The sequence below is a fragment of the Lathyrus oleraceus genome, chromosome 1, assembly GCF_024323335.1.
Source record: "Lathyrus oleraceus cultivar Zhongwan6 chromosome 1, CAAS_Psat_ZW6_1.0, whole genome shotgun sequence".
In the NCBI taxonomy this organism is placed as follows: Eukaryota; Viridiplantae; Streptophyta; class Magnoliopsida; order Fabales; family Fabaceae; genus Lathyrus; species Lathyrus oleraceus.
In genome coordinates, this window is record NC_066579.1 from 80,656,701 (window position 1) to 80,671,993 (window position 15,293).

General features: G+C 38.2%; 2 protein-coding genes across 5 annotated transcripts; both read left to right on the plus strand.

The window, feature by feature from the left end:
* Positions 1-790: 790 nt before the first annotated feature.
* On the plus strand, positions 791-11,126 carry LOC127117197 (deoxyhypusine hydroxylase). 4 transcript variants are annotated; one of them, XM_051047427.1, is made up of 2 exons: positions 791-1,005; positions 1,692-7,844. In XM_051047427.1, exon 2 carries the CDS (start codon positions 1,707-1,709, stop codon positions 2,658-2,660), a length of 954 nt encoding a protein of 317 aa, XP_050903384.1. In that variant the 5' UTR covers positions 791-1,005; positions 1,692-1,706; the 3' UTR covers positions 2,661-7,844. The 4 variants fall into 4 exon arrangements, 3 of the variants coding, with proteins under 3 accessions (XP_050903384.1, XP_050903383.1, XP_050903385.1); XR_007801966.1 differs by adding an exon at positions 10,861-11,126 and having other exon boundaries at positions 792-7,154; XM_051047426.1 differs by having other exon boundaries at positions 792-1,005; positions 1,632-7,844.
* A 397-nt stretch (positions 11,127-11,523) lies between these two features.
* LOC127092518 (uncharacterized) lies at positions 11,524-12,903 on the plus strand. Its single transcript, XM_051031415.1, has one exon. It carries the CDS (start codon positions 11,524-11,526, stop codon positions 12,901-12,903), a length of 1,380 nt encoding a protein of 459 aa, XP_050887372.1.
* Positions 12,904-15,293: the final 2,390 nt, after the last annotated feature.

Below are 15,293 nucleotides of genomic sequence, written 5' to 3' on the forward strand. Positions count from 1 at the left end.
TTTATATTATAACATCTTATTATGAAATATAATATAGACAACAATACAAATTAATCAATAATAAAAATGAATATTTTACTTGAAAGAAAAAATATATGTTTGTAATTTGACTGTTATATCTAGAATTTAGTTTTTGGAAATTTTAATAATTCTAAAAGATATTACTTGTGATCATTCTAAAATGTTTAATATTGTTGTTGTTGTTGTTGTTGAAATTTAGTAGTTAACGATTCTATTGATTTTGTTTATTTGTTGTTTTTGTTATTGTTGTGGTTGTTGTTGTTGTTTTTGAGATTTAATGTTTAAATATTCCATGAACTTTGTTGCTGTATTTGTTGTTGAGATTTAATATTTAAAGATTCTATTGATTTTGTGTTTGTTGTTGTTATTGGTGTTAATGTTGTTGATAATGAGGAAGATTTAGAATTTGCCAACAAACTTGATGCTTTGCAGATTAAAACGAAAAAAAATCAAGTTAAAACAAAAATTTTGTAAACAGGACTTTACCCCATATTTCCTTAAACACCTAAATTTCTATTAATTGAGGTCAACTGAGTTCCTATGTGCTCTAAGAGTTGCCAATTGGGATAAATAGAGCAAATAGTGAGTCCAGGTTGACTTAATTAATATTATTTGGAACTGACCTTTTATTAATTGGGACATTTTGGTAACACTAATAATGGGTCAATAGCTCTGGTAGAACAAATATTATGAGTTTGGTGCCACTTGGGATATTTGTTGCTACTAGAAACCACTTACTAACCACATGTTTCTATTAGCCACTTGCATTTGGTCTTTGAATAACTCATCACCACATTTTCTACCTACCATAAGCCACTTCATTTGTTCTATGTATCAGAAAGTATAGAAAGATAGAGGAATCTCAAGAGAAGAAGGGAAAGCAAGGCTAGTGGAGAAGAAGAAGAAGAAGGAAAACTTGAAACCAACACCATCATCTTCATCCTCATCTCATCTTCAACAACTTCTCCTCTTCAATTTCTTGAGGTGGGTTCTAGTTAGAAACTCTAGGTTTCTAGAAAGGTTAGGGTTGTAGAATGTTAGACAAATCATGATAATCCATGCTATATAATGAATATGTTCTTGCTCTTATTGACTTCCATGAACATGTGCTTTGTTGTGTTCTTATATTGGTTACGATAACATGATTTGTTATGGTTGTGGTGGAATAATTGGTTGTGATTATGACCTTGAAAATCCTTGTGGTTGTGAGCTTGAAATCCTTGATTTATATGTGTATGAGAACATTTAATATGATGGGTTGTTGTTGGAAGAAGTAGTGGTTGTCATACCCCGATTTTGGCCCTGAAAATTTTTCCCCATCAATCACTCGTTTGCATTCTTTCTTCATTCACCTTCATATCCTTCATTCATGTTCATGTTTACTATTTCATATTTTCTATGTTTTTCACATTCCAAATTTACATTCATATTTTCTTCATTCACATTGAAAAAATTCCATTCATATTCAAGAATTTCCACATACTCATTCATAGTTCGATTCCTTCGTTCATTCATTCAATCATAATCATCTATGTACATCGCATATGAATAACTTATAAAAAAAACATCTCATCACATGAATACATGAAGTGTTTAGTAATATCATACAGGATTATATATGTGCGGTTACCGTCTCCATAAACCCCAACATCTGATATATCATCTCACAGTTTTTGTTAATCGCTATGTCTGTTGATTCGCTAAACGACGTCGCTTCGTGCTCCCCGAAGATGGAAAAGTTCCTCTGTGAATTTCTGTTGGACTCCACTCAACCCATCTCTGAACGCTTCAGAGCCCTATTCTCTCTTCGGAACCTCAAAGGCCCCGCTCCTCGCACCTCCCTTATTCTCGCAACTAGAGATTCATCCAATTTGTTAGCACATGAAGCTGCGTTTGCATTAGGTCAAATGCAAGAACTGGAAGCCATTCTTACATTGACCTCGGTTCTTAATGATCTTTCTTTGCATCCCATTGTTCGCCATGAGGCAGCGGAAGCATTTGGCGCTATTGGATCAGATAGTAATGTTTCTCTTTTGAAGCGAAGTTTGGATTCTGATCCGGCTCAAGAGGTTCGAGAGACGTGTGAATTGGCTCTTCAACGTATTCTAAATTTAAAAGATCTTGCTGCTGCGGATGATTCGACTGCACCGGGTATTTCTCCATTTATGTCTGTTGATCCTGCAGCACCGGCCACGTCTTGTTCTTCGGTGGACCAATTAAGGGAGTTACTTCTTGATGAGGAAAAAGGGATGTATGAGCGATATGCAGCTCTTTTTGCACTTCGAAATGACGGTGGAAACAAAGCCGTTGCTGCTATTATTGATTCCTTGGGTTCCAAGAGTGCTTTACTAAAACATGAGGTTGCATATGTTTTGGGCCAATTGCAAGACAAAGCCGCTTCGGCTGCTCTATCCAATATACTTCGAGATGTGAATGAGCATCCAATGGTTAAGCATGAGGCTGCCGAAGCTCTTGGTTCAATTGCAGATGACCAAAGTGTAGCTCTTCTTGAGGAGTTTACGGCAGACCCGGAAGCTCTTGTCTCACAAAGTTGTCAAGTTGCTCTAAGCATGCTAGAAGCTGAAAGATCAGGGAAATCTTTTGAGTTCTTGTTCATGCGCAATGCAACTGTGGTGTAAATATTTTCTTATGTTTACACATTCCAATAATGTTAAGAAATGAAGAATCTGCATGAGAATGAAGGGAGAAGGATAAGTCAAGTGAGAAAGATATTAGTGATAGTCAACCCGTTGAGGAACAGAAGTCTTGTAGTCCCACTATTGATCTAAAAGAATCTCCACACCTTGAGCCACAACCACCTCCTGATGAGTTGCTTTCAATGGAAGAAGATATGGACATTTGTGATACCCCTCCTCATGTCCCTGTGGTGACAGATTTGTCATCAGGAAAATGGTTTTACCTTGATTACGGAGGTGTAGAAAATGGGCCTGCCAAATTGTGTGACATTAAGTTCCTTGTTAATGAAGGGGTACTAATGTCAGATCACTTTATCAAGCACTTGGATAGTGACAGATGGCTAATAGTTGAAAATGCGGTGTCGCCATTGGCTGCTCAGAGTTTCCCGTCCATTGTGTCAGATACAATAACTCAGCATGTCCTCCTGCAGCATCAAACGCAACGAGTTTTGCGTAAATTCACCAAGTTTCGATGTACTAAGATGGCATGAACAAAGAAGAAAAAGCTTACCGTAAGTGAATGTCGGCGTTGTCACTACAGCAAACACAACTGTGGCCCTGCAAGAATTAAACGAAATCACAATGCCCACTATCAAAACCAGATCAACAAGAATCAGCACTTGGAAAGGAAGAAGAGCAAGAACAAGATCATTCATTCAGTGTGAAGATTTTTCTCTAGCATGGTGGTTCTGTTTGGGATGCATGCTTCAGTTGTGCTTCAAATCAAGTAGCTTAAGTTTGTTGACACTGCCATTTTCTTTCTCTTAATTTCGTATGCTATCTGGAATCTTGATTCAAATATTCCATGGAATTCTTGGAGGCTGGACTGCTTATCTCATCAGTGTCCTATATGTTGAGTACCGAACCGGAAAGGAAAAGGAAAATGCTGCAGAGGAACACTGGCGGAATTTAGCAGAATATAGGAAGTTTCTGAAATCCTGTGATTTTGTGAAGGTGAATAGTCATTGGCGAAAAATCCAAGATCGGCTAGAGGATGATGATAGACACTTACTACTTGAAAAAATTGACCGCTTGCTTGTTTACCAAGATTATATTCGTGACTTGGAGAAGGAGGAAGAGGAACAGAAAAGGATACAGAAGGAACGACTCCGTCGGGGTGAAAGGCAAAACCGTGATGCATTTCGCAAGTTGCTGGAAGAACATATTACTGATAGAGTTCTTACTGCTAAAACACAATGGCGAGATTACTGCTTGAAGGTGAAAGAGTTGCCTCAATATCAAGCTGTTGCATCAAATACATCTGGTTCTACCCCGAGAGATTTATATGAGGATGTCTTTGAATATCTTGAAAAGAAATATCATTAGGCCAAGACGCACTCTTCTTGTTCGACCAAATGATTCCCTCGCATGCCGAAACAATGATTCTGAAGCTATCACTGTTGTTAATCCTTCTCAAGATGCAGATGTTCACACCAAAGTTCCTCAAGGGGCCGATGATGAAAAGGCCATTAAGTTGGAGAGTTTGTCTTCTTATATGAGTTCACTTGGATTCACATAAATGGAATATGTTGAAGGCAACCAACATGAAGCTTCAATTGATGATTCAAAGCAAATTAAAATTCAAAAGGCTCGCCTGAATTTATATCATCAGTGAAGACATTTTGTTTGCTCTTGGAACACTCTATGTCATTTGAAGGCTCTGTTGAGTTGCATGTCACTTCTTCCAAAGCATTGCTTATAATTGGATCGCATATGCCAGAGGTGGTAGCATCACATTATGCTCTCAAAGTTTCATGGCTTAAGCAACTACTACTGAATCAGGTAGATTGGGACACTCGGGAATCCATTGCATGTTTACTTGGAATCGTGTCTTCTGCTCTTCCTCTGCCAGCTGTTACGGAAAAACCTAGCAAACAAATTGATGAACAAATGTAGAACCACCAAACCAGAGTCTTGAGAATACTACCCATGTATTTGTTGCACCTGACCGGCCAACTGTGATTTATAGTAGTAACAAAAAGTTACTCTATAGTAATGTAAATCTGAAGGAAGTGAGTCACATGTGCCCTTTCAACTCTGCTGCTTTTCCAGACAGTTTAGCAATCGCAAAGGAAGAGGAAAATGAGCCAACCAAGGGAAGGATTCTTGTGTTTTCAGTTGAAGAGGGAAAGCTACAACTAATTGCCGAAAAAGAAACAAAAGGAGATGTTTACTGCTTGAATGCGTTTAATGGTAAATTGCTTGCTGCTATTAATCAAAAGATTCAGCTGTACAAGTGGGTGCTCCGGGAAGATGGCACTCACGAATTACAGTCTGAATGCGGACACCATGGGCACATACTGGCTTTATATGTGCAAACCAGAGGAGATTTTATCGTAGTTGTTGATCTGATAAAGTGTCTATAGTGCATTGCTGGAAATGTTTCTTTGCCCGTTATTTCCATAATTGGTGCAAGAACAATGCATTATATGGCTTGCTCGTTGATTCCTCTACTGTTGCTGTTGGTTTAATCAGGAAAAAATCAGTTTCACTTTTCGGTCTCTGGAAGATATTGAGCGGATTGTAGAGATTCAGAGGAAATTAGCGAGCTCACAGGCATTGTGGATTTGTTTGATGATGATATTAAGTGTGAAATTCTGATCGAATTGCTCAAGTGTGTCACGAGTTTCAGCCAACTGTTGGGCAAAACTGCCTCTTCTATATTTTATGAATCACTTTTAATTGCACTGATGATCTCTTATGAAGATATTGTTCATTGTATAGTGAAGGTTCTTGAAACTGGTTATTGTATATCAGGTGCAGTGCTCCGAAGATCTACATCTGGGGATCATACAATATTCCTGCAAAAGGAACTAACAGATCATAGAAGTTTGAGAAAACTCTCTGTTGACATGTTTTTGTCTCTTCAAGGCCCGTACAAAAAGCGTCTACATGGGACAAGATTTTAAATGTAATTGAGGGTTTACTAAAATTTCTGGTTCCGCAGAAAGAAATGCTTAAGTCTGATACTGAAATGTCATCAAACATAAATTCCTCAATCATGGTACATTCTTCATATCATATTGCAAAAGTGATGTTTGAACCTGCCTGGGACTTTCTCCTGTTTTTAAGCTATTTGGTGGACATCAGCAGTCGGGTCCACTTGTCACCCGACGATATAACCAAAATACAACTTGAGTTAGTTCCGATGCTTCAAGAAATTATTTTTGAGTGGTTGGTCATCATCTTTTTGCCATCACACCGGTTGCACTAGCTATTACAGAGGACTTCCATTCAAAACTTTCATCATTGCAAATAGATAATAACACAGGGAAACCCAATATTAGGAGTCCATATCTTCTTATATTCGAAGGATGTATCTGAGATAAAATGTTTGCAAGGTTCGGCTCATGGTCCACGACAAGAAGCAGCTCTATGTCATGCTGTAACAGATGCGGACGGAAAGTTCTCATTCAATTCAATACCTTGTGGAAGTTATGAACCAGTTCCCTACTACAAGGGTAACTGGATTTTCTGTTGGAGGCCGTGTAGTTGTTGGAAATGACATGGGAGTGGAGGGTGTTATGGTCATAGTTGATGGTCATGAAAGGTCTATTACTGACAATCAAGGATATTACAAGCTTGACCAAGTTACATCAACACACTATACCATAGAAGCCCGAAACAAGCATTACAAATTCAAGAAGTTAGAGAATTATATGGTATTGCCAAATATGGTTTCAATAGAAGACATTGTTGCTGTTTCATATGATATTTGTGGTTTGGTTGGGATGGTTAGTAGCAGTCAGAAAGCAACGGTGGCTTTGACTCATGGACCTGATAATGTGAAGCCGCAAAAGAAACAAACTGATGGAAATGGAAATTTCTGCTTTGAGGTTATTCTTGGCTCTGGTTAATGTCCGCGGTGCTGTGGTCTGCAAGGAAGAATGCGATCCATCTGTATATGTGACTATTGTGAGGCAGGGTGCTAAACATAATGAAACTAGGAAGACAATTAGCTTGACCTCCGATAGTAGTGAATTTCTGTTTTCTGATGTTATTCCTGGAAAATACAGACTTGAGGTGAAACACAGGTCCTCTGAATCGCCGCACCTTCACCGCCATTTTAATCCATGATTCAAACAACACAAACACCCAAAATTAGTTAATTCCAGAACAAATCTTTCAATTAAATGAGTTACAAAGGTGAAGTTTTTTTCTTACCCACAGTGAAGTTTTGGAAATGAAGAGAATTGAGGGAGGGACCACAAAGTTGAATATGGACAAAAACTTCCCAACCTCCATACAGACACTTCCCACTACACTGAGACTACACAGCAGGAAACACAGCAGAGGAAAGAGATTAATGGCATATAAAAGGAGGATCACGGTTCACAAAAAAACCTAGAGAGGATTGGCGGCTACCATTAAGAAAAGAAAAGGAGAGAATTGAAGGCAACGCTTGTCTACATTCACCTGTCGAGCTCGCCGCAACCGGTTAGCTTCCTTTCCGAGTTTTATTTCTATGTTTTGATTCTTCTTTGCATCCTTTCCAAGGAAACCATGGTTGTTTTCTGATTCGGTTTCATCGAAGCCTCCATGTTTGATTTAAAAATACCGTTGCCATGTTTGTTTGTGATGTTATCTTGCTGTTAAAATTGATGTTTCAAAATGGAAAGAAAAATATCGTTGGATGAAGTTGAAAATGTTTATAAGAACCTGCTACTGTTTTTTAACTTTGTGCTTTATTTAAGAGTTTGGTTCATTTTTATCTTATGTATTAGTGCTTGAGTTCATACAACAAGGATGCTTGTATGGCTGAGTTGGTAAAGGGATGCTTTGGCAAGCCTTTGGTCTTGGGTTTGATACCCTTGTGCTTCATTTGGTTTTAGTTTTTTCACTTTATTCAATTTTTAATCTTTGATTGATTTAGGATTTATTTTATTATTAATCATTTGTTTTATTTTATTCTCACTTTTCAACTTTAGTTTTTATTCTCTCGCCGTTATTTTATTTTTATTTGTTAAACATCGATTTTAATTTATGGATTCAACAATTTCCATGTTGTTTATCCATGATTATTTTTATCGATACATCGATAGTATTTCGCCGAGTTTTGATTAATCACATATGACATTTCAATTATTGTCAATATGAGCAAACCGGCTTTGAGCACATTATCTAGGTTTCTTGTTTGCTTTTTTTTCAATTTCCATCTGCCTTGCACGTCATTGCGTTATGCGACTTTGATTCGCATCATCGCATCCCGATTTTTATCCGTGCACGTCCCGATGTTGTTTCGTTCAATTTAATTTTTAAGTGTTTTGTAAATATAATTTTGTATTTGTTGTTTTCTTCACATGGCTTATTCTTGGGCCTTCTTACAATGAGCCAGTTCTCTTGCACTTACACTCATACATTGCATTATTTGTTGTTTGGACCCGATTTAATTATTCAAGTACTTTGAATCCCCATATGACAAAATGTATCCCCACTCCCATGGCATGTAATAATTTTATCGCTTTTTATTTCTTTGTTATTGCTTGACTGTTTAGTTAGCTACTAACACAAGAATAAAATCAACCATTTCCAAAATATCAAAAAATAAGACTCGATCCAACGTCGAGTATTTTCTCAATAAACAAATCAATCCATTTCTTCTTCCCATTCTATTTCATTTCTTTCAAACTCTCATCAAACACTTGATCCAACGTCAAGCCATTTCTCATAATAAAAACTCAAAAAATATTAATTCCTATCTAAACACTTTTCAATAAAGATGGAAATGGAACGCGGTGTATACCGCGCACTCCTGAGACTAGGATTCGAGATGGATATCTCACCGATCCTAGCTTTCGCCATCATCCAAATTTATCTATTCTGTTTCTCTCAAACACTCATTCAAATCTTTCTCAATCGCTCATCAAATGCTTGATCTAATGTTAAGTCATTTTCATAACAAAAACTCAAAATACTTAATTCCTATCTAAACACTTTTCAATAAAGATAGAAATGGAACGTGGTGTATACCACGCACTCCTGAGACTAAGATTCGAGGCGGATGCCTCACCTATCTTAGCTCTCGCCATCATTTAAAATTGTCAATGCGGTTTCTTTAAACCCTTTCTCAATCAAACCTCAAAAAAACACTTAATGCTTATTAAACATTTTTGCAAATAAGATGGAAATGGAACGTGGTGTATACCACGTACTCCTGAGACTAGGATTCAAGATGGATATCTCGCTCATCCAAGTTCTCGCCATTACTCAAAACACATCAAACCAATCAATTTCTTTTTCTCGCCGCCGTGTGATTAACCCTTCAAACCTTTTCTCAAACGAAAGATACTTTGTTTCAAAACAATGCAAGGCAATGTTTTTCCACCTGTTTTGGGTAGTCCAACAATGCTTCCGTCGATTTGATACAAAGTAGCTTTCGCTAAAATCGACCAACAAACAAACATTTTTCTACCCAGAACTACGTAAGCCTTGACTTCTCTATTGAGATACGTAGGAGCAGGATTTGTAAATCTTGTCAGACCCACTAATAAAAAACTTAGGTTTAGTCCTTCGTCAAAAATCCAAAAACATTCTTACTCTCATCCTTTCTTTATTTCTCACTTAATAAATTAAAGCCTAACATTTCAACTAACACTAATGCACACAACTGACCTAATGGTTCCCGTTGAGTACAACGGACGTGAGGGGTGCTAATACATTCCCCTTGCGTAATCGACTCCCGAACCCCGATTTGGTTGTGACGACCATAATCATTGTCGTTTCTTTCTTGGGTTTTATCGATATTTCCCCTTTTCTTTTTAGGAATAAATAAAGTTCGGTGGCGACTCTGTTCAGTCCATCATGGTGAGCGTGCGATTGCGCTTCGCTTAAAGTCGTGTCACTCATTTTTCTTTGAGGTACGACAGTGGTAATTTGTAGAAATGGTAGAACAGAGGAAAATGGTGTCTGTGAAGTGAAATGAGAAAATGCGAGTGGATCAATCGATTGGCCTCTGTCAACCAATCGATTGACAGCCTTTGGTTTAGCAGAAAAATGAAATTTTTACAGGACCAATCGATTGACACTGCATGTCAATCGATTTCACAAACTTGATGTATATGAACAGTGGAAATTTTTAACATGACCAATCGATTGACACTCAGGATCAATCGATTGACACTCAACAAATTTTGAAAAAACAGAAATGTTAGAGGAATCAATCAATTGGGCTTCCCCAACCAATCGATTGACTCAAGTTAAAAACTTCAAAATCCATTTCTTAAGTGTTTTTAAATGCATTCTTCCAACCATTAATCAATTGTGATGCCATGTTAAGTTGAAAACATGTAAATAGTGAGAATTACATGATGAATATAGTAAGTTAACCTAGGATTGGTATTAGGTCTTGAGTGAGGTTTATGACTTAGATAACATTGAATGACGGTATTCATTCGTACGGCGCTTATGTGGAGGTCGTGTACGAATTGTTGCCATGATTGAGAATGAGACACATTGTATGGAACATGCTATGTTATATTTGTGTATTGTGGTGAATGAAGTCACCTATGTTTGATGAATTTTGTTATGGTTCGTGGAACCGATGATTGTAGAACCGATCATGTATTCGGAATGTGTTTTTTATGTGACGGTGCACATCTCTATTGGTATGCTTATATGTGTAAGCATTGGGATGTGGGACCAATGATTCGAGCCTCAATTGGGTTTGAGCCCCAACCATGGTAGACATGGGGGAAAGGTGGACACCTAGGTGACATGGAGGAAATGTGGACACCTAGGTGGGTTGGAGTCCCATACGGTGAAAGATACCCTAGGTGGGTTAGAGTCCCATAGGGTGACGGTCGCTGGAACTGGGGATTAAGCCTCATAGAAGACTCAATACCCACCACGAAAGTCGAACCAAACGAGCATGCATGAACCGGGCCTGGCTTAGACTTAAGCCCGTTCGGGAATTGATGCGTCATGATCTGAATACTGATTGTGGTTGAGTTACGTGAACTCAGATGCATGTTGCCATATAATTGCGAGTTAGTTCCCCATCGCTCAAGTCTTCGTTCCCTTGTTGACTTGAGTTGGATATGAGTTGAATATTAATTAGAAATCCCTGTAGAGTCGAGTGGACCCATAAGATAGGGAACCCATTGAGATTATTATCTCACCCCATGTTGTTGATTATTTTTTTCAGGTGGTTCTGAGCAGGATAAGGGTAAGGGAAAGATAGAGTGATGTCTTGCTTACCTGAGGACTGGTGGCTTTTCTTCTGCTGTGTAGATATTTTTGAGATCATTGTCTAATGATCTAGATCAGTAGTTTTATTTTGGGCACTCTTATGTACATTTATGGCATATTATGTTATTTTGGGCATGTATTTGTATATGTACACTGTGCTGCTAGGCACTTATGTATTTCAGTACTAGTATTACACTTTGTATAATATGTATTCTAGACATATATTATATGTGGGTGTTACAGTTGGTATCAGAGCAGGTCGTATCCACGACCTAGCCATGAAATATTAGAAGTATTCCTTTCTGCCTCATATGTGGGTTGTCATCATTGCCCTTGGTGTTATATTCATAGTATTGAGCCTGATCAACTTAATCCTATTTGTATGACATTCAGGATCATGGTTGACAGACGCAGAGGTCGTGGTAGACCCAGAACCTAGAATTCGGACTCTAAACCGCCAAGTGGTTGTGAAGGTTTTCAATGGCCTCAGTTTATGCAACAGATGCAACAACAAGAGAATCAATTCATGCAACATATGATGCAGTAGTGGAATGGTGGTTTGCATCCTCAAGGAGTTCCACAGGTAGTTGCAGGTGGTAGTTTCCGAGATTTCTTTCGCATGAATCCTCCGGAATTCCATGGTCGGTTGAATCCTGTGAAGGCTCGGGAGTGGATAAGCGGCATGGAAAGGATTTTTCGGATAGTGCATTGTAGTGAAGAAAATAAGGTTGTGTTTGCTTCTCACATGATGAAGGGTCCAGCTGTGAGATTGTGGGAGAGTGCTTCGACTCTTATGACCAATCAAGGAATACCTAGAGATTGGGAGCATTTTAAGACTATTTTCCTGGATAAGTATTTTCCTAGTTCTTTGAGGACTCAGAAAGAGTTTGAATTTCAACCGCTCAGGCAGGGAACTATGTCAGTAGATGCGTATGCTGAAAAGTTCAAAGATATGGCTGCATATTCTAAACAAGCCGCATACGCACCTGATGAGAGGTGGAAGATTGATCAGTTTCTTTTTGGTCTGAGGGGTGAAATTTCTCATAGTGTTTCTCAAAGGGAATTCACTTCTTATGCTGAACTGTTAAGACAATGTTATGTGGCTGAGAACAGTTTGAAGAAAGTTCAAGAAGAAACGGATCAATTCAGGAGTGGGCAGAGAAACCAAGGAAGGTCGGGAAGCCAATTCAGGCCTAGATCACGGGCTTTCAAGGGAAAACAGGTGCAACATGCAAGACCTAACCAACCTCCTCAATGTCAAGCATGTAAGAAGTATCATTTTGGAAGATGTGCTGTAAGTGGAATTAGGTGTTTTACTTGTCAGAGAGAGGGGCACATGTTTAGGGAATGCCCTCAGAATAAGAATCAGATGCAGGGGAGGAGTACCGGTCGAGTTTATACCTTGGATGCAAGGAAGTCTAAGAGCAACAATGCCTTAATTGCTGGTACGTGTCTCGTCAATAATCATCCTTGTTTTGTATTATTTGATTGTGGGGCGACACACTCTTTTGTATCAATTCGGTGCATGAAGCGTCTTGGCTTGCAAGCAATTCCCTTGTCTCCTCCTATGGTGATTACTACCGCCAAGGATGATGTGGTTGAGACACTGTTGATTTGTGAAAATTGTTCGCTCTCGGTGAATGGTAGAATTTTTCAGATTTATCTTATTTGTTTACCATTTAAGAAGGTTGATATGGTTTTAGGGATGGATTGGCTTTCCGCCAACTCGGTGTTTATTGGTTGTGAAGAGAAGTTGATTATCATTCCATCTAGTGAATCTACTCCAAAGGATGTGTTAACTACAATCTTGGAAGGTACGGCTGGCATGGTTAATTTCTTATTTGAGAATGAAAAGTCAGTTCTCTTGGTTCTTAGCAAGGAATCTAGCGATAATTTGAGTGTTACACAAATCCCTGTTGTTTGTGAATTTCCGAAAGTTTTCCTGAGGATGTCTCCTCTCTTCCTCCTGAAAGGGAAGTGGAATTCTCTATTGATCTGATACCTGGGACGGCTCCAATCTCCGTCTCTCCGTATCGCATGGCGCCACTAGAGTTGAGAGAGTTGAAGAATCAATTGGAAGAGTTGTTGACCAAGCATTTCATCTGACGTAGTGTCTCACCATGGGGAGCTCCAGTGTGTTTAGTAAAGAAGAAGGACGATAGTATGCGGTTGTGTATTGATTATCTCCAGTTGAATAAAGTTACCATGAAGAACAAGTATCCTCTGCCAAGGATAGACGATTTGTTAGATTAGTTGAAAGGAGCCTGCGTGTTCTCGAAGATTGATCTACGATCGTGCTATCATCAAATAAGAGTTAAGAGTTCGGATGTACCAAAGACCGCATTAAGAACCTGATATGGCCATTATGCATTCCTTGTAATGCCGTTTGGTGTAACGAATCCCCCAGTTGTTTTCATGGATTATATGAATCGGATATTCCAACCCTACTTGGACCAGTTTGTGGTGATATTTATTGATGACATTCTTATTTATTCTAGTGCTTCTCAAGAGCACGGAGGAGTATCGGTGGATCCATCTAAAGTTGAAGCAGTTATTAATTGGGAAAGACCGAAGAATGCTTTCGAAGTAAGAAGTTTCTTAGGTTTAACAGGTTACTATCGAAGGTTTATAAAGGGATTTTCGCAGATAGCGTTACCAATGACTAGACTTACCCGAAAAGAAATTTCTTTCAAATGGGATTCGAAGTGTGAGAAGAGTTTTATGAGTTTGAAGGAGAAGCTAACGACTGCTCCTATTTTAGTCATTCCTGATCCTAGTAAGTCTTATGAAGTATTTTGTGATGCCTCTAAGAAAGGATTAGGAAGCAATCGATTGGTCCTGTATAAATTTCATTTTTTATGCTAAACCAAAGGCTGTCAATCGATTGGTAACAGGGGCCAATCGATTGGTTCACTCATATTTTCATTTTTCCACTTCTCAGAACATCATTTTCCTCTTTAACTCCATTTCCAATCAAACCCACGCTCCTTCATCCAACACATCCATCTCACTACATGCTCATATACACATGTACAACAAGAATCCCAAGTTCATAACTACAAGGATTTAAACATCATAACATAACCATAACAAATCATATTATCATACCAATCAATAAAACACATCAAGGCACATGTTCATGGAAATCAACAAGAGCAAGAACATATTCATCTTATAGCATGGATTTTCATGATTTGTCTAACATTCTACAACCCTAACTTTTCTAGAAACCTAAAGTTTCTAACTAGAACCCACCTCAAGAAATTGAAGAGGAGAAGTTGTGGAAGATGAAATGAGGATGAAGATGATGGTGCTGGTTCCAAGTTTTTTCCTTCTTCTTCTTCTTCTTCTCCATTAGCCTTGCTTTTCCTTCTTCTCTTAAGCTTCCTCTTTCTTTTTATGCTTTCCTTTCTCTCTACTTATCCTTTCTGATACATAGAAAACAAATGGCAAGTGGTAAGTGGTATAAGACACAAACATGTGGTGGTGAGTGGGTCAAAGGTCATAAACAAGTGGCCATTATGATTTATGTGGTTAGAAAGTGGTGGAGTGGTAGCAACAAATATCTCAAGTGGCACTAACTTGTAATATTTGTTCTACCGGAGCTATTGACCCATTATTAGTGTTACCAAAATATCCCAATTAATAAAAGGTCAGTTCCAAATAATATTAATTAAGTCAACCTGAACTCACTATTTGCTCTATTTATCCCAATTGGCAACTTTTAGAGCACATAGGAACTAAGTTGATCTCAATTAATAGGAATTTAGGCATTTAAGGAAATACAGGGTATTACACAAAGTGTTGAAATTTAAACTTAAGATATTGAAAATAATGATAATGAAAGCATGAGTATAAAAATATTTCAAGGTTGGTTTCTTAATGTAATCTTTTCTCGAGTAATTCCTTGTTAAAAATGTTTAATCTTAGTTAAGAAAACATGAAATGAAGGACTTTGATTTTTAGCTTAAGTATCACTCGGGGAAGGCGAATAAGGTTGCGGATGCCTTAAGTCGGAAAGAGATACATAAAGTGGAGCTGATGATGTTAGAGTACGCATTGTTGGAAAAGTTCCGAGATCTCAATCTTCAGTTTAGTTGGACGCAGGATGGTGTGGTAATGGGAAATTTGAATGTTACTTCTAACCTAAGTGAAGCGATCCGACAAATACAAATTATAGATGAGAAATTGCAAGAGATGTCAACTCAACCGGGTTTCACTCAGTCACCAGATAGAGCCATTCTGTTTAATCAAAGGATTTGTGTTTCGGATGATGTAGAGCTGAAAAGGAAAGTTTTGGAGGAAGCTCACAAAGGGGCGTTTACTATACATCCAGGTTCATCGAAGATGTATCAAGACTTGAAGAAGGACTATTGGTGGCCTGAAATG